Consider the following 25,646-nt stretch of genomic DNA (forward strand, 5'->3'; position numbering starts at 1 on the left):
GGTGCATCTGCTGTAAATTCAGCAGTTCCACTTCATAAGGAGTTGTGCATATTTTGTATGTTGTCTCCATAAAAACACATACCACCAAGTTCCAGAAATGTTAGGTCCTAATGAATCTGTAACTCAACTGAAATCACAGAATTCCTCCTGATTCTATTTTTTTAAACTGTGCAGAAGTTTGATGCAAAACAAGATAGCAATTCTGGCATGCTGAAAAGCTTTACAAACTTTTGTAAAGCTTTCAGTGCCATGGTCCAAGTTTCAGTTTTTTAACAAAATGCCAAACCAACTCCTTTTTTGTTGCCCACGGAGCTCTAATTGCAGGGAAGAAGGGACAAAAGAGGAGGATGTGCCCTTCATAACATCAACGTGCTATCAGCTGAATGAGCCACAGCAGACTTTACTGGGGCAGAGGGATGTATAATTTAGACAATACGCTTCCTGATCTAAATTCACTCCAGAAACTCTCCTTGTTTTTGACATCTCAGATAAACCAAGTCATCTGGGTTGCCTTACTGGAGAAAACATGGAATTTTTTCAGTATTATCCAATGGTAATTAAAACAATGAAGAGTATACATCTCTCTCATGCTATGGGAGGAACAACGTGGCTTTATAGGGTAAAAGATGGGTAAAAACCAAGGGAAAATGACTGAGTCAGGAGGATGAATCATATAGAATGGATGCTATACTTAAATACCCATATAAAGCAAATATACACTCAATGTCAGGCAGATAAAACAACAAGCTGCTCTTCACAAGGCCAATATCAAATATGAAGCACTATAATGCAACACCTTTGATGCTGTTATTGCATCATAGCCCATTTTATTTCTATTAAATATTTATTTCTATTAGATGATACAGTTCAACAAAACACATATACATGCTGTAGACATAACAGTACTGGGATGCTACAGTACTTGAAGCCAAGCTCTCAAGAAATCTTTAGCATTTTCTATATGTCTATGTATTATACACAAAAAAATAGGTTAAAAGAATGTTAAAGTTGTAAAGTAAAGCACTCCTAAATTAGTAAATGTTAGAATTAAGGTAATGTGTGCAATCTTAATTTGAAATGAGCAGAACAGGTAATCATCAAGTGATCCATCCCCTGTCGCCCATTCCCAGCTTCTGGCAAACAGACGCCATTGATGGACCTATCCTCCATTAATTTATCTAGTTCTTCTTTGAACCCTGCTACAGTCTTGGCCTTCACAACATCTTCTGGCAAAGAATTCCACAAGTTGATTGTGAGTTGTGTGAAGAAATAGCTAAATACATTTTTAAAACCAAAACAAAACCTAAACACTAAAAAAATAGTTATCTACCTTTCTGTAACTGTTGTTCTTCAAGATGTGTTACTCATGCCCATTCCATTCTATTTCTAGCTGTGTGCAAACCCACGTGCACAGTCGGAGATTTTTACTTCAGTGATATCCATAGGGTCAGCTATAGCGCCCCCTTGAGTGCCATGCTCATGTGCATATTAGGTGCTGCCGACCATACGCCCTCTCAGTTCCTTCTTGCCCACAACTTTAACAGAGAAGAGGGCAGGTAATGGAATGGACATGAGCAACACATCTTGAAGAACAACAGTTACCTATCTTTTTGTAAGTGTTTTCTTCTTCGAGTGCTTGCTCATGTCAATTCCATTCCAGGTGACTCACAAGCGGTATCCTTGGAGGTGGGGTCGGAGTTCACAGTCTAGCGACTTGCAGTACTGCTCTACTGAAGCTAGCATTCTCCCGGGCCTGCTGGGTAAGTGCATAAAGGGATGTAAATGTGTGGATGGATGACCAGGTGGCTGCCCTATAGAGGTCCTGTATAAGCACCTGGGTAGGAAAGCTGCCGAAAAGGCTTGTGCTCTGGTTGAATGGGAGGTTACAATTGCCGAAGGGGGCACCTTTGCTGATCATAGCAGCAGTGAATGCAGGCAGTGATCCAAGAAGAAATTCTTTGAGCAGACACCAGATGACCATTCATCCTGTTGGCCACCGCGACAAACAATTGCGTCGACTTGCAGAATGGCTCGGTCTATTCAATGTAGAAGACTAGTGCCCTTCCTGACATATAGGGAATGCAATCAATGCTCCTCCTGCGACTAATGCAGCATTGGAAAAAAGACAGGCAAGTAAATGTCCTGGCCCATATGAAACTGCGAGACCACTATGGGCAGGAAAGCCAGATGGAAGACCATATAGGGCGGTTCCGAGGCAAGCACCCTAATCTCAAAGACTTGGCGGGCAGATGATATTGCAACTAGGAATGCAACCTTCCAGGAAAGGAGAAGGAGAAAGCAGGAAGCCAGAGGCTCAAAGTGGGGTCCTGTGAGCCATGACAGAACAAGATTCAGGTCCCATGGTGGAACGGGGTCCCTAACGTGCGTCTAGAGGTGCTTGAGTCCCTTGTGGAACCTGGCAGTCATGTCCTGGATGAAAACCAACCTACCTTCGAGCGGAGGATGGAAAACCAAAATAGCAGCCAAGCGGACCTCGAAGATGAAAGAGTCACCAACGGGGACAGAGATGCGAAGGGAATCCCCTCCAACATCGATGCAGGATTCCACCACCATTTGAGTGATGGCAGTACGTGTCCGGGACCCTGACCATACGGTTCACACTGTGTCTGTTGGGGATATAGACTGACGCCAGCCACATCTGCAGGGGCCTGAGGTGGAGCCGTGTGTGCCAGACTATGCAAATGCAGGCTGCCATGTGGCCTAACAATCGCAGGCAATTTGAGCGGTGGTGAGAGGGTGGGCTTGCATGCACAAGATCAGGTCTGTCATGGCTTGGAACCAAACCTCGGGAGGAAGGCTCTGTCTGAGTAGAGTTGAGGACTGCTTCAATGAACTATATGCATTTTAATGGAATTAAGGTCCATTTTTTTTCTTGTTTATTAACAGCCCCAGTCAGAACAATGGACTGTAAGAACCGCTAATGCTCTTGTGATGCAAAACAAAGCACTCCGACCAACTGTTACAGGTGGTAAGAAGGAACTGAGAGGGTGTAGGATCAGCAGCGCCTAATGTACCAACACATGAGCGCAGTACTCAAGGGGGCGTTACAGCCCAGCCTATGGATACCGCTAAGGTAAAAATATCAGACGACTGTGCACATGGGCGCGCACTCACCTAGAACTAGAATGGAATCGCCATAAGCAAGCACGCGAAGAAGAACTTACAGATCTGAACATTCTCACATGGACTTCCAATGGGAGTTGTGGGGTTACATCTCCATGCAAATCTTTGAAAATACAGAAGTTATGGTACGGCCATATTAAATTAACAGAAGGTGGGGAAACTGCAATAATACTGTCTATGATTCAGCCTTAACTTTCTCATGCATCCTGAGTATTTGCTGCACATACTGTATGGCCATTTGCTTTTTTAAATAAATTTTATTGTATGTGAAAGGCACTGAATTGAAACAACTGGAGAATTAAGTCAGAACTTGTACAGTACAGTGCAGCATAGCAGAGGCAGTGGCAATGCCTGATGCTCCATATGGTCCAGGCTGAGGTTGATGGTGGGATGAAAATTGTTGAAATCATGGTGGAATTCCTCAAGGGCTTCTTTTGCATGGGTCCAGATGATAAAGATGTCATCAATGTAGCGTGAGTAGGGGCATTAGGGGATGAGAGCTGAGGTAGCAGATAGAATACCCCAGGTCGGGGTTCCAGGGGTGTGTCTGTGCGGATTTGTTCTTGTGCTTTTTCAGGGAGTTTCTTGAGCAAATGCTGTAGTTTCTTTCGGTAAGCATAAGAACAAATCAGCGGCACTGCGATGGGTACCCGCATGGCCCCACAGTACGCCAACATTTTTATGGCTGACTAAGAACAACGCTTCCTCAGCTCTCGTCCCCTAATGCCCCTACTCTACTTGCGCTACATTGATGACATCTTCATCATCTGGACCCATGGAAAAGAAGCCCTTGAGGAATTCCACCATGATTTCAACAATTTCCATCCCACCATCAACCTCAGCCTAGACCAGTCCACACAAGAGATCCGCTTCCTGGACACTATGGTGCTAATAAGTGATGGTCACATAAACACCACCCTATACCGGAAACCTACGGACTGCTATTCCTACCTACATGCCTCCAGCTTTCATCCAGACCACACGATCCATTGTCTCCAGCCAAGTTCTACGATACAACCGCATTTGCTCCAACTCCTCAGACAGAGACAAACACCTACAAGATCTCTATCAAGCATTCTTGCAACTACAATAGTCACCTGCTGAGGTGAAGAAACAGATCGACACAGCCAGAAGAGTACCCAGAAGTCACCTACTACAGGACAGGCCCAACAAAGAAAATAACAGAATGCCATTAGCCATCACCTTCAGCCCCCAACTAAAACCTCTCCAACGCATCATCAAGGATCTACAACTTATCCTGAAGGACGACCCACCACTCTCACAGATCTTGGGAGACAGGCCAGTCCCTGCTTACAGACAGCCCCCCAAGCTGAAGCAAATACTCACCAGCAACCATACACCACACAACAGAACCACTAACCCAGGAACCTATCCTTGCAACAAAGCCCGTTGCCAACTGTGTCCACATATCTATTCAGGGGACACCATCATAGGGTCTAATCACATCAGCCACGCTATCAGAGGCTCTTTCACCTGCACATCTACCAATGTGATATATGCCATCATGTGCCAGCAATGCCCCTTTGCCATGTACATTGGTCAAACTGGACAGTCTCTACGTAAAACAATAAATGGGCACAAATCAAAAGTCAAGAAATAGAACATTCAAAAACCAGTCGGACCAAAAATTCAATCTCTTTGGTCACTCGATTACAGACCTAAAAGTGGCAATTCTTCAACAAAAAAACAGACTCCAACAAGAGACTGCTAAATTGGAATTAATTTGCAAACTGGATACAATTAACTTAGGGTTGAATAGAGACTGGGAGTGGATGGGTCATTACACAAAGTAAAACTATTTCCCCTTGTTTATTCCACCCCCAATCCCCCCACTGTTCCTCAGACGTTCTTGTCAACTGCTAGAAATGGCCCACCTTGATTATCACTGCAAAATGTTTCCCCCTGCTCTCCTGTTGGTAATAGCTCACCTTAAGTGATCACTCTCGTTACAGTGTGTATGGTAACACCCATTGTTTCATGTTCTCTATGTATATAAATCTCCCCAGTGTATTTTCCACTGAATGCATCCGATGAAGTGAGCTGTAGCTCACAAAAGCTTATGCTCAAATAAATTTGTTAGTCTCTAAGGTGCCACAAGTACTCCTTTTCTTTTTGTGAATACAGACTAACAGCTGCTACTCTGAAACCTTAATTATGTTAGTATCTACACTACAGCCTTGCTCTCTCCAGTTTAAGTGTCTTACTACACCAACATAATTCCATCTCCACAAGAGGCGTAGGGGTTGGGTTGGGGTTTAGTGAGGGTGACACACTGTCTGTGTAGACACTGTGTTACTTACATTGGCCATTGGCTGTCTTGTCAATTTCACGGCAGGAGCCATGAAATTGACAAGAAAGCCAGACAGCTAGAGACCAGCTGTCCCCCACATTCCTGGAGTATTTCATTTAAGGTATCAATGGAAAAGTTACAATCTATCAAATATGATTATCCTGTTTGTATGCATATATCACCTTTGTATCTAAAGATAGGAGCATTGACTATGTACCAGTATTTCAAATGTGTGTGCTCCTGGAGTAACCCGGTAGTTTACATCTAGTCTAGCCAGCACATTGTGAATGGACTATTCAAGAAAGAACTCCTGACTCAATAGTTTTGTAATTTTGTCTCATTCATCATTTTAACTAGTAGACTTAAAACAATTATTTCAAGCAAAAGTGGGATAAAAGATTTACAAACCAATAATAAATAAAAATAATCTTAATAAAACACAGGCCACAACAGTACTAATTAAATTAGACACATATTTACCAGGACAGGTCAAAATTGGTGAAGCATTTTTCACCAGATTTCAAACAACAATTTTCATAAATTGATTCTGAAGTAGCTTTTGAGTCCTCAAAATTTCATTTGCAACAGGATTTTGATAGAATTAAAGATTTTTGCATGATGATTTACAACATTCAGTTCTAGCTTTAAATTCTGTTATTTTGCCTGTGCTAGCTCATGCAGAAGTAGATTGCCAGACTATTTCTGCCTGTAGTCTCTTTAATGAAGTGTTCTTCCTTCTGGGTCTTTTAGGGAAACACATCTGGCAGTGCCTTGCTGAAATCCTGGTTGCACTTGAGGTCAGGGGCATCTGGCTAAACGAATTTGCTTACCACACACAGGCTGCTCCTCCACTCCAACTGCAGAAGCAGCAAAGTGAAAGCAACCAGATCTCTGACATACTGTTTAATTTCACTTTGTAGCCTCTCTCTCCAGACCCACAAGCTATAATAGGAGCAAAGCTGCAATTAAGTTCTCTTAGCACTCCCCTCTTCTAACCCCTTTCTCAGACCATTACTCTCACTACCCTGTTTCCCAATGCACCAAGCAAATCAACACAGCAGGAGGAGAAGTGTGTGTGTGTGTGTGTTAGAGAGAGAGAGAGAGAGATTAAAAGCTCATTTTACTCATCCATCCTGAGACATGCTCATGTATATCTCCTCCTGTCCCCCACTCCCCAAGACTTGCACAAATGGTAGCTTGTCTGGCAGAACTGAAGATTTTAAAAAAAGGAATTAGAGCAGGATTTTGAATGCAGAAGATATATTCCCCACAGATCATAATAGTTTTATGGACGCTGGAATTTCAGGTTTGTTTTACTGGACAATATTCTTGTAAACGCATTTCTGAGTACCTAACGCAAAAAGACAAGGTTACTAGCAAAGGTTAAAAAAAACCCAAAACTTTTGTAGTCTTGGCAACTAGGAAAAGAAACAAAATTGTAGAAAAAGTAGGGAGGTCTGATTCATCTGGAAGGTGAAAAATTCAGACTATTTCTTCATGAAAGAATACACAAGTGTGTGTTGTTTCTCACTGCATGCACATTTATTTAATAAAAGTAATGGTTCTTTATTAAGTAAATAATATACAAGCAGATGCAGAGGTAAATGCTCAACAAAATCATCAGGGAATTTACTCCACAGCTCTCATTAGCATTACTTTTAAATTCACCTGAGCTCTTGCATGCTAAACATGCACTTTTCCTCATCAAAGTCATAAATTATTGAAAATAACTTATAAAGAACGTCCTTACAGCTTCATCCATCATAGGCTATGAGGTTATTTTCATAAAACTACACAACCCACAAAGCCTCAACATACAGCATTTTTCTTTTAATTCCAGAGAAAGGGGGAGAAAGGTGCGAGCAGAGGAATGGATTGATTGGAACATGTGTTCCTACACATAAGCAGAGCAAAGACTAGACGAGGAAGCACCTAGAAAAAAATCCAGAAGTGGCATTGGTAGTTATGGAGTCAATAGCTTCTTGAAAAGTGGACTGTCAGGAACTTAAGAGAGACCTAACAGATAAGTGAATGGACAATGCGATGCCAAGTGAAGTTCAATGTTCACAATGTGAAGTTATGTACGCTACTGGGGAAAAAATTAAGTTACACAGAACCCTCACAGGGTTCTATATTAACTGTAGGAAAGGGAGCCGAGTTTCATTTTACCCAGCTCAACGAAGACTTCAGCTCAATGTGCAGCTGTGGTCAAAAAAGCAAACAAGATTTTAAGATGCATAAGGAATGGGACGGAGACTATTAGAGAAAATATAATGCCGTTATATAAATCAATGCTGCATCTCCAGTGCTGTGTGCAGTACTGGTCAGCCCATCTCAGGAAGGATATTGCAGAATTAGAGGAAGTTCAGAAAAGGGCAGTGAGAATGATTGGGCAAGGAAAAAAGACAGTTACCTTTCCCTCAGTAGTATCCACAGAGAACCGGCTTTGGCGCTCCCCGGAGTGGCTCGTACATGCCGCGGCACAAGGGGTGCCACCGCACCCCCCAGCCTCGGTTCCTTCTTGCCAGAGACTTCGACACTGGGGAAGGAGGGTGGATAATGGAATGGACGTGAGCAACACATCTCGAAGAACACCAGTTATGGAAAAGGTAACTGTCTTTTCTTCTTCGAATGCTTGCTCATGTCCATTCCATATTAGGTGACTCCCAAGCAGTACCCTTGGAGGTGGGTAGGAGTTCATGGACGTGTAGCTTGTAACACAGTTCTGCGGAACCCAGCATTGTCTCTGGCCTGCTGAGTAGCGCGCTGTGAATGTGTGAACCAAAGACCACGTTGTGGCTTCTGCAAATGTCCTGGATGGGAATGTATGCCAGAAAGGCCACTGAGAATGCTTGCGCTCTGGTCAAGTGGGCCCTGACCATCAGCAGCGATGGGACCTGAGCCAGTTCGTAACAGGTCTGGATGCAGGAGGTGATCCAGTTGGAAATCCTCTGTGAGAACACCAGAAGGCCCTGCATTCTGTCCGCTGTTGTGATGAAGAGCTGGGTCAACTTGCAGAAAGGCTTGGTACACTCCAGGTAAAATGCCAGGACACGTCTGACATCCAAGGCGCACAGCCTCCTTTCGTCACTAGTGGTGTGCGGCTTGGAACAAAACTCTGGGAGGAAGCTGTCCTGGTTAAGATGGAAGGTAGACACCACTTTTGGCAGAAAGGCCCAATGTGGTCACAGCTGAACCTTGTCCTTGTAGAACACTGTATATGGTGGCTCTGATGTCAAGGCTTTAATCTCTGAGACTCGTCTTACCGACTTTACTGCTACAAGGAAGGTGACCTTCCATGACAGGTGGGAAAGGGAGCAGAGACCCAACGGCTCAAAGGGCAGGCACATGAGCCTAGAAAGAACCAAGTAAAGGTCCCACAGTGGGATAGGAGCCTGGACCGGCAGGAAGAGCCTCTTGAGGCCTCTCAAGTATCTGACCATGTCATGAGAGAACACTCTCTGATCTTGGATCAGCAGGTGGAAGGCAGAGATGATTGCGAGATGCACTCTGATTGGAGAGTGTGCTAGATCCTGGTTATTTAGATGGAACAGGTAGTCTAGGATAGACTGTACAGATACCGCACTCTGATGCCTAGCAGGAAAACCTTGTCCACTTGGCCAGGTAAGTCGTTCTAGTGGAAGGCTTCTTACTTCCCAAGAGGACCTGCTGAACCTCATAAGAGCAGGTCTGCTCCTCCGGGTTCAGCCTTGCAGCATCCACACTGAGAGGTGGAGGGGGGCGAGATTGGGATGTAGGACACATCCATGGTCCTGAGACAACAAGTCCAGTCAGCTGGGCAGGGGCCAGGGAAGACCCTTTTTGAAATGGGGGGGGGCAGGAAGAAGGGGATTTGCCATAGGTCATTAGTAATTTTCTATACCCCTTCATGTAGGTGTTGTGGACCTAGCAGGTGCTGTGGACCAAAGGACATCGAACAGGAACTCTTCTAGCTCCTCTGCGTGAAGCCCCAGTTTGGATGTGACCCTCTTCAATAGTTCCTGATGAGCCTTAGTATCATCTTGTGGAACTTGGTGAGGGAGACCCGTAATAGCTTCATCCGACGATGATGAAGAAGAAGCTGGTACCATAGGATCTGTCATGTCCCCTGGTGATCTCGCTGGCTGTTCCCCCGGGTCCTCATGGTCCTGGGGGGGGTCTTCCCTTCTGGGACTTGCTCCCCCGGAGGTGGAACACCAACCAGATGGCCCACAAAGGCTGGGTAAACCAACAAGGGTTCCAGGGGTTCCAGGCTGCTGGCCACTGGCCTTGGGGCCACAGAGTCGGTTGCGGTGCCGATGACGTAGATGGTACTGCCTGTGGCAAGGCTTGTCCCAATGTCAAGGACTCTGCTCAGTGCCGGAGATGGAAGCAGAGTGGTCGCTATTAGGCGACCATGATCGGGCGGACCAGTGGCCCTTCTCTGTGCGGTGCCGGCTGCTTCGCCTAGACATAGACCTGTCCGATCGAGAGAAGTCCCTCATGTGGGACCTTGGGAACTGGTGACATTCGGCGGATTGCCCTTGGTAATCAGGCGATCTACACCTCATTATGCTCGACTGGTACCGGAATCTAGTCTGGGACTGGGAGCTGGAACGGGCCGGTCGTTGGGAGGATCTCTCTGGCCGTGAGGATCCGCATCTCGGTGACAGGTGGCTCTGCTCAAACGATCAGTGACATGTTGGGTGCTGAGGCACTGGAGACACGAAGGGAATGCAAAAGTTGCTGGAGACTTAATGTAAGTGACGAACTTGGACAAAGACTGTAATTTGCTGAAATTAAGTTTTAATCACTAGAAAGTGTATTTTGTTTGGTTTGTAACCATTCCTGTCTTCTATTCGTACTTAGTATTACTTAATCTCTATTTTTTATTAATAAACTCATTCTTGGCTTATTACAAAACCATCTCAGTGTTGTTTATTAAACTGGAAGGTGACTCCTCAGTTAGCCAAACAGGCTGATGTGTATTCTCTCTCTTCAGAGGCAGTGAACTTAATTTCTGAGAGTGTTTAGTGACAGGGACTGGACACTGGAGAGAAACTTGGGCTCACTGGTTGTTACCTGCCAGGCAGTGTTTGGATTGACAGAGTCCTGAAGAGTTTGCTTGCAAGGCAGACAAGCTGGTGTGTCAGGGAGCTGATACATAGCTTAGCAGCAACAAAACTCTCATTTGCTGAGGCTAAAAGGGTTAACAGAGGGGCTCAGAATTCTGGCTACCCCAAGCAGGATATCACAGTAGACCACTGTTTTTTTATTACTTCTCTGGCATTTGAAATTTCCATTAATAGGGGGAATAGCTGTTACTTGATGGTTTTACCAACAAGGAAGAGCACACATCTGCTTCACAGGAGATCGCTCTAATATTTCTTAGGGCTTCTTGGGTTTTGGCAAGTGTGGGGGTTGGGTAGTGCAGTCTGGTCAGGAATTCACCTTTATTTCTTGGTTAGTTCTCATTGTATCCGGTAAATTTCTTCAGCAAAGTCTGAGGAAAGAGTTTCATAGCAGGTGGAAAAGGAGTACTTGTGGCACCTTAGAGACTAACCAATTTATTTGAGCATGAGCTTTCGTGAGCTACAGCTCACTTCATCGGATGCATACCGTGGAAACTGCCTGGAAAAGCTCATGCTCAAATAAATTGGTTAGTCTCTAAGGTGCCACAAGTACTCCTTTTCTTTTTGCGAATACAGACTAACACGGCTGTTACTCTGAAACCTGTCATAGCAGGTGATGCTTGGCACCGATATCTTGACTATGCAGTCTGAATTGATCAGCTGGATCACTGTGCAAAATAGCTACCGGCCAGTATGGTGCTGTGTTGATGACAGCTCCTGTAGATGACTCTTTTCGTTTGCCCCCTTTGCTGCTGTGGTATAGGCCAGTACGAAGTTTTAGTACTCTTAGTGAGCGATTCAGATTCATTTTGTGGCACAGACATTTCATCTTTCTGTCTGTGCATTCTATCTGCTGAGTCTCAGGGTAGAGAGAGAAAGAACAGATAACTTGTGGCCAAGGCATTGATGGTAGGGGATATCAATTGATTACACTGTTGTACCAACTTGTCTTGGTCTTGTTTTGGTCTTCTAGCTGGGAGGTCTGTTCTCCTCAGGTGAGTTGAAAACCTAGAGAATTCAAGTTTTTATGTGTGAACCAGCTGATGGGAAGGAAGAAAGGAAGGTTCTGATCTTCACCTGGAAGAGGCGGTGATCAGATCTTGAGAGTGGAACTTTAGCGATATCCCCTATGTCTATTCCTAGGCTGAAGATAGTGTCCATCCTGAATATGTGGGTCAAGAGATGGTCTGTGAGATTCCTGTTATTGCCAAGTGAGCCAAGAGATCAATCACTAAAACAATGCATGGTCCACTGCAGTGTTTTATGGACTTAGAGAGGGTACCAGAAGGAGAGCTTTTGTCATCCCTAGAAGTTCATAGCCTGTGGAAGTCAGATTTAGTTATTAGATAGTTGCTTTCAAATGTGATTCTGTCTTAATTCATGGGAAAAACAAGGGAAGCGGTCAAGGAGGTGAGAGCTTTCAAATCCCTTCTTTGAGTTAACTGAGTGTATGGAGAAAGGTAGTACCCTATATAAATCCAAGGGATACATTATTTTATATGCAGATGTCTCAGACCTGTAATATTATGGCAGTAAGAAGATTTCCTTATGATCACACAGACTGAGTAACAAGCCAACCATTAACAAAGGGAAGCTGAACACTGCTCACAAGAAGCATCCACAAATCAGACTTTTCTCTCTCTTGACCCCACAGAGGGATTTGGATATAGACCAAGACACACTTCTGTGGTCATTCCAGCTGTGAAGAGTCCTGGTGACACACATTGCAGGTTAAACCTCTCTACTCTTAGAACCACCTCTGAAAATCAGAGGGAAAGAATGCATATGAATGTGTGTGGTAGAATAAATGAGTATAAACACACTACACAAAAGCTGTACTTTGTGATTCAGATGCTACAAATCAGACTTATATTCCAGTAATGTGTGCTGTACAAACAGCCAAAGTTTATAAAACCTGTATAGAAGAGTACACTGGTACTATTACAACCCAATATCTTTCATTAGAACAAACAGTTATTTAAAGGTCGTTTCAAGTACCGTTCAAAATGTCTGGCTTGTTAATATTCAATGTAAATATTTATATCCTAAACAACTGTGGTACTCTGTCTTTGAAGGTGACTTGGAGCAGCTAAAACCTAAATTCAGGGTTTAAATACAACTACACTGAGTTTAACTCTGTATAATGCTTTCTGAGCAGTCCTGGACAGAGAACTCTGGCCTGTGCTTCAGCAAACTGTTAAAACTGAGGTGCAGGAAAGTGTGTGTAGCTGTAGTTTTACAGAATCTACCCCAATATCCCACTTACACTTAGAAAATACATTTGCAGTTAGACTTCATGGAGGATACCGTCCACAGAACTTCCTTCTCCTCATCGGCTATAGTCTAGTAAGCCGCACATGACTTGAATGAGGCTGAGATATAAGTGGCTTTTCCTGTCCATCAGAATCTAGCTCCCCATTTCCTAAAAGATGTGGGGTTTAAAACGGTATTACATGTGCCCTGGAAAGAGCATTCTGGGGCCTCATCTCGTCAGACTTCAGTGTCATAAAAAGGCACTGTTTTATAAAAAAAACATGCATAATTGCTTTCAGTGGTAAAATCCCCAAAGAGAAAAGAGAATAATGAAGATAGAAAATGAAGGGCAATTATAGTTCAAAAGGCACCAGTAAGGGAAAGTGTTTTCAGATTTGGCATTTTCAATGCAGACACTGCAATTTGTGCTAAAGACTCTAAGCTACACTGTACACCAAGCCTATTATTTAATAATTCAACTATGATTTGATTATGAGCACTGACTTGAGTTGATTGAGCTTAACAAAATACTAAATTGCAACAAAAAGAAAGGAAACAATAAAATGAATGGATGTTTCCAATATGAAATGAGTATATATGTTCCCTAATATTTCAATTGATCACAACCTCAGAAGCATTTCTGAAGAAAATAAGCTGAAAGAGAAAACAAAAATGAAAGAAGAGCTTTATATTTTAAAAAGTCCACAGCGTTCGCAGTGACCAATCTTCTACATGCATTTCACTCGCTACAGTGTACTGTTCTGCCTAGCAATGTGGAACTTGTCCTGACTAGAGTATTGTAATTATCTGAGTACGATAAAAATCTCATTTACACCAGTAAAGACTCACAAAATCTATGTGATTCCAAAACAGAAGTATGCAGACAATTATTGAGCACACTGAAATCTATTTATCTATGTATACATAGACAACTTTCAAATGAATCCACACAACACTTAGCTGTGAAACTGAGCTGTGAAATTTCTCCAGCAGCTGGCTACAATGCTGCTGTATTATAACATGTTTTTCATAATATGTTAGTTCATCACTTTGTCCCTCACCAGGAAGATAAAGGAGAAAATCTAATGAGTAAGGAATTATTTACAACAGTCATAGACAATGTGACAATGCAGCAGCAGCTCATTCACTCACACATGAGCAATGAGCTGTAGATACTTCCCTTACTGGGAATTATCTTGTCCTCAGTAAAACTACACCCACTGTTGTCATTTATATAATTTTTAAAATATGTTATTTATTTTAAATTATGGAACACCCCACTCCAAATAAATACAATTACATAGCAGTCCATAATATTTAAATTTGACTCTTCTATTAACATACATGTAAAATTGATATTTACATTGTGTTGTCTAGTCGTTTGGTATGTTTTGCTAAATATTGCAATGAAACTTCCCAAATATTTACACAGCAATCATAAGATTTTTTTTATTATCCTACAGATTCTGTACATCCAAATGCTGAATTTAAGTAATCTGAAATACGGATGCTGAATACCAGATATTTTAACAGGTAGTAAAAGCATAAGAATGGTTTATCAACTGCCAGATTTTAGACACTAATTCAGGAAGCATGTGCTTAAATCCTATTGACTTAAATTCCAATTTAAATCTTATTGAAGTGCATTCCTGATTTGGAATGGATTTAAGCATGTTCTTTCTTGAATTGGGACCTTGATTTGCCTCTAGTTTAACTGTTGAAGAGTGCAAGGATACAGCTTTATAACAGGCAAAGGAGTCCCCATTAACAATCCACAGTGAGTCATAAGGAGGATTTATACCACTAGCGCATTTCAAGGTTTTTGTCAGTAACAATATCCAAGTAATAATATTTCAGGTCATTATGGTTTTAAGTATGGTTTCCTTTCAAAGAGATATTGACTATATAAATTCTATTTTTAAAATAGAATTTAAAAAAAAAACCTTTAAAAAAATCGTATTTATTTTGTACAAACAACCGATCATTAGGCTAAACCAGAGAAAATTGTGATCAGTATCACCATCAGTTATTTTACTATGTTCACACCTCCACATTCATATTAATCCTTTATCCAGCCTTTCTTAACACCTGTTTAATCACATGCTGTTAAAAATACCATTTAATTTTAATAAAACCTCTGAGCACCACATACCATCTGCATCTGTGCAGCTACTTATCTGCCCCTTCTTTTTCACCCACTGTACTCACAAGAGACTGGTCAAAGTGTCATATGGAAAGTGTCAGCCAAGTTACATGAGCTTTTATTTTGAATGGCAGCTTTTAACAACAGCCCCTAAAAACTCCACTGATCACACCGTACTTTACTTAGAGCCTGATAGTCCACTGCACTTCATCCTATTTAATCATTTGCACTTGTACAAAGTTAGGATTAAATTTTACCAAATCACCAAATTACTAGGCATAGGCAGAAGCGACTTCCAAGGCATGGAAAAAAAGACCATTTTTTAAACTTGAATTTCATTAATGCGAACAGACCTGTTTTTAAAGTCCCAGTGGGCTGACGTTTGAGAATTGTTGAAGTACAGAATTTCTTTGGAAAGGAATTGAAAATTAAATGATTTCAATTTTTTTTATTTCTTTCTTATTTTTCTTTTTAACCTACCAGGCATGATAATATTGGAAAAACCCAGCTTTCTTGTTATTGATACCCCATGAGTAAACATGGATGTGTAATCTCTCCTAATTTGTTCAATGTCTCCATGAAACAGTTGAAGAGAAACTGCCAGACCTAGAAATGAAGAGAAGAAATAAGAGACATAAGAATGGTATAATGCAACGTTATGTCTAAAATCCATTCAAACATTTTGTTTCAAACAGAAACACGGTATTTAATATTAGAAAGTTTATATAATTCATTATGATCTTTCTAATTCAAAGGTCAATAACTCTAAACCATGTCAGAAGTTGTATGCATTTGGAAAGGATAAACGTTGTACAAAAATCCTCTATGTAGAGCGCCAGGTAAGCACTAGACAGCCATCCAGCCATACACAAGCAGTAACAAGGTGGCTACCATTGGTCTGTAACTGAGGCAATCACAGCAGCTCAAACCGTAGACAAGCAGATCTAATAAGTCCTAACAAGAATGCACTGGGACATTGCACTCCATATGTTTTATGAAAATATGCTTATGAATGTGAATATAATGTAACTGGAATATGCTTTACGCAAAAGGTCTCTTGTAAGATATCATAACAAAGGTTATAACCTACTGAATATATTCCTCCTATTTGTATGTATGTATCATTCTTGTATCTGAAGCTAGAAATATGAAGTATAACCCTAAGGTTGTATTGTAATTATGCAAAGTGTGGGCCATTAATGGTAGAATCTTGATGGCTCTCATTGACTAGGACAATTGGTTGTGAATACGTTTATTTACCTGCAAGCCTTCCTGTGTACATGTGGGCCAGCCTGTGAGTAATGAAGAATGAGGTCTCACAGGACATGTGACCATGTCACATGATACCGGAATCCATCTTAAATCTGGTACTTTTCCATTTAGAAAGAGGGGTGGGGGCCCAGAGAGACAAAAGATTCCCGCCTTGTGCCAAAGCTATAAAAGGGAGTGGAACAGAACAAAGGGGGCTGCCAGTCATGAGAATACCCCTGCTTTCCACCTAAGATGTCTGCTGGAACTAACAAGGACTGTACCAGGGGAAAGGATTGGGCCCAGACTAGGAAGGAATCTAGTCTGTGAAAGAAGCTTATTGGAACATCTCTGAGGGTGAGATTTTACCTGTAATCAGTTTCTTAATGTATTAGGCTTAGACTTGCGTGGTTTTAGCTTTATTTTGCTTGGTGACTTACTTTGTTCTGTCTGTTACTACTTGAAACCACTTAAATCCTACTTTTTATTATTAATAAAATCACTCCTGTTGATTAATAAACCCAAAGTAAGTGATTAATACCTGGCGGAGCAAACAGCTGTGCATCTCTCTCTATCAGTGTTATAGAGGGTAGATGATTTATGAGTTTACCCTGTAGAAGCTTTATACAGAGTAAAATGGATTTATTTGGGGTTTGGATCCCATTGGGAACTGGGTATCTGGGTGCTGGAGATAGGTGACCTGTTGAGCAATTTTTGGTTGAAGTCTGCAGCTTTGGGGTGTGGACCAGACCTGGGTCTGTGCTGCAGCAGGCTAGAGTGTCTGTCTCAACAAGGCAGGGTTCCGGAGTCCCAAGCTGACAGGGAAAACGGGCTCAGAGGTAACTTCAGGTGACAGTCCCAAGGGGTCTCTGTGACCAAACCCATCACATGCACTTCTGGGAAATGTCAATTAGTAATACTCTGCTGAGACTTAATCTTTTTATTTGCTTATTTATCAAACCAATCACCACCTAGTCTTACAAAAAACTAGAATTCAGTGTGTGTCTTAAGGCAGTAGGACAAATGCATCACTCTCCCCTTTCCCAATAGGTACCCGCGTGTTGGAGAGCCCAAGAAAAAATGCACATATTAGAAAAAAAAATTAAGGTGCAGAGTCACAAAAATACCCATCTTGACAAAGGTTCTACAGAGGTATTTCTATAATTAAACAATATTTTTATCATGACATGTCACAAAGGTATTTGAATATTCATCAAAATAATAAAAAGCTCTGATCTCAACATTTACAAAATAGGAAGTCACAACGTTATTCTTGAAGGGCATTAGTTGTCTAAGAAAGTACTATACAAAGGGAGAAAAACTACATGACTGCTTGCAGTGGTCCTGAAAATTTAATAGAAAAGCAGATGCAAACAAAATACTGTCTTGTCTGATACAGAGCAAAAGGTATAGTGGTTTTGAAGGTGACTACCTAGTGGAAGAATGTGGGAGTCTCAATGAGCATCTTTAGGTATGGCTACATCACCAGTGCACTTCTAATCACAGCAAAGCTTAGGAAACTCTTGCCATTAAAACCAAAAGCTCAAGATAAATTAGAAGAACAATGTAAGAAAACCAAATCCTGCTACTTTTCTGCTTAAACACAACATTGTATGTTGAACACACTTTAACTCTCATAATGGCTAAAGTTATAAACAATCATTTTTTCAGTATGTTTGATTCACTCTAACAAAGGCTCCGTTCTGTGTCTGCTGGAAGACATGATACTCAAGGGTTAATGAGTGTAATATATTACTCTCCTTCCAATGAAATAATGGTTCTAGAAGAAAGGAGTGATAATTTCAATACACAATGTAACTGGAGCACCAGCATAATTTCATAGCTGAAATTAACAAAAAGGATATGTTTGCTTTTTGGTAATTTCAATATAATCATTGAGACAAGTGTCAGGATGATACATCTTGTAGGGATTAATCCTCCCTGATCTCAGCCACACTTGAACTTATTTTGTGTGTCAACAGACACATACAGATGCAGATAGGGACAAATTCCTGACCTACATTAATAAGTGGAAACAAGCAGATAAACCTAAAAAGGCATGAAGAAACTTAGAAGATAAAGGAAGGCACAATAAATAAATAAATAAATAAATAAATATACACACATATGACAGCAGGGCCATCATTCTGTGGGATTAGGAAGAAATTTCCCCACTGAACAGTTTATGTTGTAACTGATCATTTTGTGGTTGTTGCACCATTGCCTAGAAATCTGGTATCAGCTATGGTCAGTCAGAATACTGGACTAGATAGACCACTGGTCTAATCCAGTACAGAAATTTTTTATCTTTCTTCTGTAGTTTATTATTTACAATAACAATTTATTATTTTGATGAATTGTCAGCTACATGAAGTAGCGCCTTTGAGCGGGCAATTTTCGATGATATTTATGCAGTGTTGTTGTAATTGTGTCGGCCCCAGAGAGACAAGGCGGGTGAGGTAATATCTTTTATTGGACCAACTTCTGTTGGTGAGAGAGACAAGCTTTTGGGCTTACACAGAGCTCTTCTTCAGGTCAGCTCTGTGTAAGCTTGTCTCTCTCACCAATAGAAGTTGGACAAATAAAAGATATTACCTCATCCACCTTGCTCATTAATATTTATGGTAGTTCATTTTGGTATCAATGAGTGACTAAATCCCTCAAGGTAAAAGTGCGCTTGCACCTTAGGTTGTTACATCTCACTAAATAGCAAATGGTTAATATGAATATGCTCAGCTCACCAACGGGCCTTTTCATTTATTGTTATTTCATTTGCAAATCACCACCAAAAAAGACTGATGACATCCACTCCATTTCTAAGGTACTGCTCCCATTCACAACAAAGCTCCAGGAATTGGTTGTCTCGGTCATAGACATTTGCTGTCTAGGAACTGTACAGAGATGACCAACTAATTCCATATAAGCAACTGAACTGCTGTGAAGGGGTAATGACTTTCAGTTACCATCAACCTGGAGCACATGACCAAACCATGACCTAGAGACATAAATTTTTAGCCTATTACCAAAACCTCATTCTTTTTATATATTAAGAAATATTTCACTAATTTATCAAAGATTTTTTTAAAAAAATTACAATGTTGTCTCCCGGAAAACCTAAGAGATATTTGCCATGAACCCAGATCACATCAAGTAGAAGAATGGTGCTAAAAATAATCAGATATTGTACACTGCCGTGTGTCATGTAATGCTGTTATCCTCCCTAAACATTTTAAATTAAAGTTCAAGACCTTGAATCCAATTAGCATATAAAGATTCCTGCAATCTTTCTTTTTCATTTATCTCACAGATTTGCTTTGGAGAACTCTATTTTGCTCATAAAAATTAGATGTTAAAAACTATCAATGGCAAGAGCAGTTTTAACCTGGGAATGGAACTGATTGTCAAAGGAGTGTATACACTGTCTCCTGCAAAAGAAGACACGTACAGCTCTGTGTTTCACAGAGTTCACTGTTTAAAACTGAAGGAATCCTCTTCTGATCTACAAAAGCTTAAAGAAAAACTCTCTAAGGCATCTATCATTTAGACACATACCAAGATATATAATTCAATATTTTTATTTTGTGTAGCATCTTTCATATAAACTGTACCCCAAAATATATTAGAATTAAATAATGCAAAAGATAGTATATAGACACATAAATCATGTACTATACATGGCAAGAGATTTTAAAAACAGTAAAGACATTGGATGGTAAATATATTCAAATATGCAGTAAATGCCAATGAGAAAGAGAAAAAATAAGAGGCATAGACAGATGGGAGGAAAATATGTTTTAAGATAAAATCTGAAAAAAGGAGCGACAAGGCAGAGAGATACAGGTAGGTCAAATGGAAGAATTCTAAAGGACAAGTGTAGTAAGCTTATACTAGGGGACTCAGCTGATAGATGAGAAGAGGAAGTAGAAAGGTGAGAAGAAAGAGGAAATATTAGCAAGGTAAACTGTAACACATCCATGGAGAATTTTAAACACAAGGAAGGCAATTTTGAACTAGTTCACTGCAATTAATGCATATGAAGACAGAAGTGACACGAATACGGTGTAAAGGCGAACTGAAACATTATGCATAGGCTAGAGAGCTGAGACTTTTAGGGTACGTCTAACACTGCAGCTGGGAGTATGCCTCCCAGCTTGGGAAGGCAGACAACCCTAGCTCTGCTCAGGCCAGAGCACTAAAAATAGCAGTGGGGATGTTGTGGCATGGACGGCACCACAGATTAGCTACCCAAGTATAAGCCTCCCCACACTCCTAAGTTCATACTCCAGTGGCTAGCTTGTTTATGCTCTCAGCTGCAATGTAGGTGTACCCTTAGAGCAGGGGTTCTCAAACTGGGGGTCATGAGGTTATTACATGGGGGGGCTCGCAAGCTCTCAGCCTCCACCCCAAACTCTGCTTTGCCTCCAGCATTTATAATGGTGTCAAAGATATAAAAAAGTGCTTTTAATTTATAGGAGGGGTGGGGGTCACACTCTGAGGCTTGCTTTGTGAAAGGGGTCACCAGTACACAAGTTTGAGAACCACTTCCTTAGAGGTTAGAGGTAAACAAATTGCAACAGTGAAGGCAAGAAAAAAATAAGGCATGAATGAGGATTTCAGAAGGAGAGTCATAGAATCATAGAATATCAGGGTTGGAAGGGACCTCAGGAGGTCATCTAGTCCAACCCCCTGCTCAAAGCAGGACCACTCCCAAACTAAAGCATCCCAGCCAGGGCTTTGTCAAGCCTGACCTTAAAAACCTCAAAGGAAGGAGATTCCACCACCTCCCTAGGTAACGCATTTCAGTGCTTCACCACCCTCCTAGTGAAAAAGTTTTTCCTCATATCCAACCTAAACCTCCCCCACTGCAACTTGAGACTATTACTCCTCGTTCTGTCATCTGCTACCACTGAGAACAGTCTAAATCCATCCTCTTTGGAACCCCCTTTCAGGTAGTTGAAAGCAGCTATCAAATCTCCCCTCATTCTTCTCTTCTGCAGACTAAATAATCCCAGTTCCCTCAGCCTCTCCTCATAAGTCATGTGTTCCAGTCCCCTAATCACTTTTGTTGCCCTCCGCTGGACTCTTTCCAATTTTTCCACATCCTTCTTGTACACAGTACTCCAGATAAGGCCTCACCAATGTCGAATAGAGGGGAACAATCACGTCCATCAAGCTGCTCACAACGCCCCTACATATACATCCCAAAATGCCATTGGCCTTCTTGGCAACAAGGGCACACTGTTGACTCATATCCAGCTTCTCATCCACTGTAACCCCTAGGTCCTTTTCTGCAGAACTGCTGCCGAGCCATTCAGTCCCTAGTCTGTAGCGGTGCATGGGATTCTTCCATCCTAAGTGCAGGACTCTGCACTTGTCCTTGTTGAACCTCATCAGATTTCTTTTGGCCCAATCCTCTAATTGGTGTAGGGCCCTCTGTATCCTATCCCTACCCTCCAGCGTATCTACCTCTCCTCCCAGTTTAGTGTCATCTGCAAACTTGCTGAGGGTGCAATCCACACCATCCTCCAGATCATTTATGAAGATATTGAACAAAACCGGCCCCAGGACCAACCCTTGGGGCACTCCACTTGATACCGCACGCCAACTAGACATGGAGCCATTGATCACTACCCGTTGAGCCCGACAATCTAGCCAACTTTCTATCCACCTTATAGTCCATCCATCCAGCCCATACTTCTTTAACTTGCTGGCAAGAATACTGTGGGAGACAGTGTCAAAAGCTTTGCTAAAGTCAAGGAACAACATGTCCACTGCTTTCCCCTCATCCACAGAGCCAGTTATCTCATCATAGAAGGCAATTAGATTAGTCAGGCATGTTCCTGATCACTTTCCTCTCCTCTAAGTGCTTCAGAATTGATTCCTTGAGGACCTGGTCCATGATTTTTCCAGGGACTGAGGTGAGGCTGACTGGCCTGTAGTTCCCAGGATCCTCCTTCTTCCCCTTTTTAAAGATGGGCACTACATTAGCCTTTTTCCAGTCGTCCGGGACTTCCCCGGATCGCCATGAGTTTTCAAAGATAATGGCCAATGGCTCTGCAATCACATCCGCCAACTCCTTTAGCACTCTTGAATGCAGCGCATCCGGCCCCATGGACTTGTGCTCGTCCAGCTTTTCTAAATAGTCCCAAACCACTTCTTTCGTCACAGAGGGTTGGTCACCTCCTCCCCGTGCTGTGCTGCCCAGTGCAGTAGTCTGGGAGCTGACCAATAAGTCAAGGCAATAAGATATATGGTCAACATAGTTGAAAGTTGTGATAAGTTGATTTACAAGCATGGGAGAGAAGAGGAGGAGATGCCTCTAAATATTTAGCTGAAAAAGTTGATGACAAAGCCATAGCTTTAAGTATCAGGGGGCAGCCGTGTTAGTCTGTATCCACAAAAACAACGAGTCCGGTGGCACCTGAAATGTGCCACCAGACTCCATGTTGTTTCCATAGCTTTAAGTCACTCAGAGAAAGGTGAACAAAGGCATCATAAGATTACACAGTATCTGAACAGTACATTCAATAAGACTAAGAAGGAGAGAAGCAAGATAGAAAAAGCATAGTGGCTGAAATTTAAAATTCATTATTTCCACTCAGGAGGCATCTTAATATAAAGGTGGAACAAACACCAAGGAGGAAGCAGTGTTATCAATATGATGGTAACAATGACAGGAGGGAAACAAACATTAGCACATAGTTCTGGGGGTACTTTAGGAGGATGGACTGCTGCACAGTATTGAAGGAAATAGAATATAGGGTCCTGCTAGAACTCAATCAGTGACCATCAGTGAACTCAAGCCACCACCTTTTATAATCTAGGTACCCCACAGATGTTTGTTCTAGGACATTAACATTTTAAAATGTTATAACTCTAGTTAATTACAACAGGACCTCAAGTCCTAGTCTAGACAAGACAATGAGAAGCCATGAGTAGCTGGAAGAAACAAGATTTTTAACTGTAACTACAATATGCTATAGAGTTGTTTCCATGCTATGGCCAGAGGGCAGGGGCGTGCACAAGGGGGAGCAACTAGGGGCACGTGTCCCCCCGCAATAATTGGCAGGGGCACAGAACTCCTCCAACCCCGGGGCCACAACATGGGCACAGAGGTCCTCTGGCCCCAGGGCCACAGCGGGGGCACAGAACGTGCCCCTCCAAAAGTGGTCAAATTTAAATTCCTGTGCACACCCCTGCCAGAGAGAAACTCAAGTTGCATTTTATCAAAATTAGTTTTATGTGGAAGGATTATAAAGATGAGAGAATATTACTTTTCTGTGAAAGGAAGTTTCAGTGACAGGACAGTAATGTGCCAGACTTCAGGTGACGTAGGTTATTAAGAAGAGTGTGGTCAACAGCAGATTTGAGAGAGGTGAGGAAGATACCAGAAGAAAAGGAATGCAGGCATGTTAAGAACTTGGGGCATAATAATATGATAATACTAGAATTTCACCTCTGAAAACTTGAGTTTGTTTCTGTCTCAGATCATAAATGCCACATATCTGATGGCTTCATATCAATCCCCACTAATCTATGTCCCTATCACCTCTCACCCCCACTCCATCCACACAATTATCAGTCAAGTCCAGAGAGGTTCAAAAACTGGAGTGAACCTGTTAGAACTGGAGTGCATTGACAACAGGGTGTTGCAAATTTTACAAAAATCCCTGGAATGTGTCTAGCTCTAGCTAACACAATCAGTATCTCAGTAACACCCCATAAAATATACATAAACGATATATTTGGTATTCTTAGAATAATGGTTGTTAAAATGTGCAAAGAAACCTACTGATCCGCCTGCAAACAATTAGTTCAATTTTTTTTTAGTGATCAAGTACACATTTTTTTTCCTTAAACCAAATCTCTTAGGTTTTTATCCTCTTAATATTTAACACAATAAATGCAAATTAATATCACTCCTTACAATAATCGAGTTGCAAGAAAAATACTAAAAATAACATTGTATGGTATTGCAAACAGTTTTTCACACCTGTCACTTCAGCTTCAAGAGATTTCTCCCCATTTAGTTGCATTACAATTTACCATAGATTATTATTCCCATTCAGAACAGAGATGATGTGTAAAATAGACAAGTTACTGAACAAGCGTTCTACATTTTTGTTAGGTCTGTCATTTTACATTAGGCTGGCTCTGATTCTGCAGTACTGATTCCTGTGTGTAGCTGTGAAGTGGAGAGAAAGGAAAACTGTATTCATTATGCCCACAGCCTATTCACTTATGTTTGAGGTTTTCTGAATAAAAAGTGTTTACATTCAATTTCTATCCACAAGCAACAGAAACTCCTAGATCATATTAAGAGGAGAATGTCTAGCAGCTGCACAGGAAGCGGACATGAAAAACTTGGACAGACTGCTAACCAGCTCCGCTTGTTTTTTTAGAAAGGTAATAAAATCAGGCATCTGTCCAAACAAAGCTCTCAAAAGATTTTAAAATAACTCTGAAAGCACACAGGTGTTTGCATTTCTGACAGTGTTTAACGTGTCCACACTGCAATAGCACAGATAACCATGAGCACAGTCGGTATCTATCCTGCCACTAAAATTAACTGTGTGTCAATTCATTGCAGTTTAAAACAATGGAAAACAGAGGGTGTACGAACCCTGTGAGTTTTGGTTCACAAAGGAATTTAAAGTACTGTTCAAATTGGGAAGTGGAGCCAGCCAACCCCTGCAAATTCACTTGAAGGCATGAGCCTGATTAATCTGAATTATCAAGGAAAAGTCCAATAGCTTTTCCTCTGTTCCCAGCCTTTGATGTCTGAGTGAGGATTCTTCAAATCGCTGGTAGAGGAAGGGAGGTTCATTGGCTTCCCAATTACACTTTTGACCACATGGCCTGCAGCTCATAAATTAGCTGAATACTTTTACCTAAGGATTGGTTTCAACTGGTTTGAGGTTGGATGTGAATACTGTCAAGCCCTCTTAAAATGAAGTAGTTTTTTTCTACTTCTATTTTTTTCTATGTCTTCCTAACCCCACAGAATGATGGCCCTGCTGTCATATGAATGTATATTTATTTATTGTGCCTTCCTTTATCTTCCACGGTTCTTCATGACTTTTTAGGTTAATCTGCTTGTTTCCACTTATTGATGTAGATGAAAACAAAGACTTCCTTGTAAGTGGTGTTTCACTGTAACAAGAGTGTATGCCTGGCATTTCTTCACCCTGGAAATGGTGGAGCCTTATTTCACCACCTGTTAATTGCAAGAAGCACTGGCTGATTAGGATCTGGAAGATCATCTTCATAAAGTTCAAGGCCACAAGGGACTATTAGGATGATCCAGTGTGACCTCTTGCATACAGAACAAAGGACCTCTCCCATTCAAGCTTTTCTGAGTAGATCCCATAGCTTCTGTCTGAGCATGAATATTTTTTAGAAAAAACATCCAGATTTAAAAGATTTCGTATACTGA

General features: G+C 41.5%; 1 protein-coding gene across 4 annotated transcripts in view; it reads right to left on the reverse strand.

The window, feature by feature from the left end:
- Positions 1 to 25,646, reverse strand: part of DOCK4 (dedicator of cytokinesis 4) — a 420,789-nt gene that overhangs the window by 153,179 nt on the left and 241,964 nt on the right. For all 4 annotated transcript variants that reach the window (XM_084616809.1, XM_084616807.1, XM_084616808.1 and 1 more), the window contains exon 13: positions 15,443 to 15,568. In XM_084616809.1, coding sequence (XP_084472935.1) covers positions 15,443 to 15,568 — 126 coding nt within the window. The remainder of the gene's footprint in view (positions 1 to 15,442; positions 15,569 to 25,646) is intronic.

Source organism: Lepidochelys olivacea, assembly GCF_965140295.1.
Source record: "Lepidochelys olivacea isolate rLepOli2 genome assembly, chromosome: 1".
In the NCBI taxonomy this organism is placed as follows: Eukaryota; Metazoa; Chordata; order Testudines; family Cheloniidae; genus Lepidochelys; species Lepidochelys olivacea.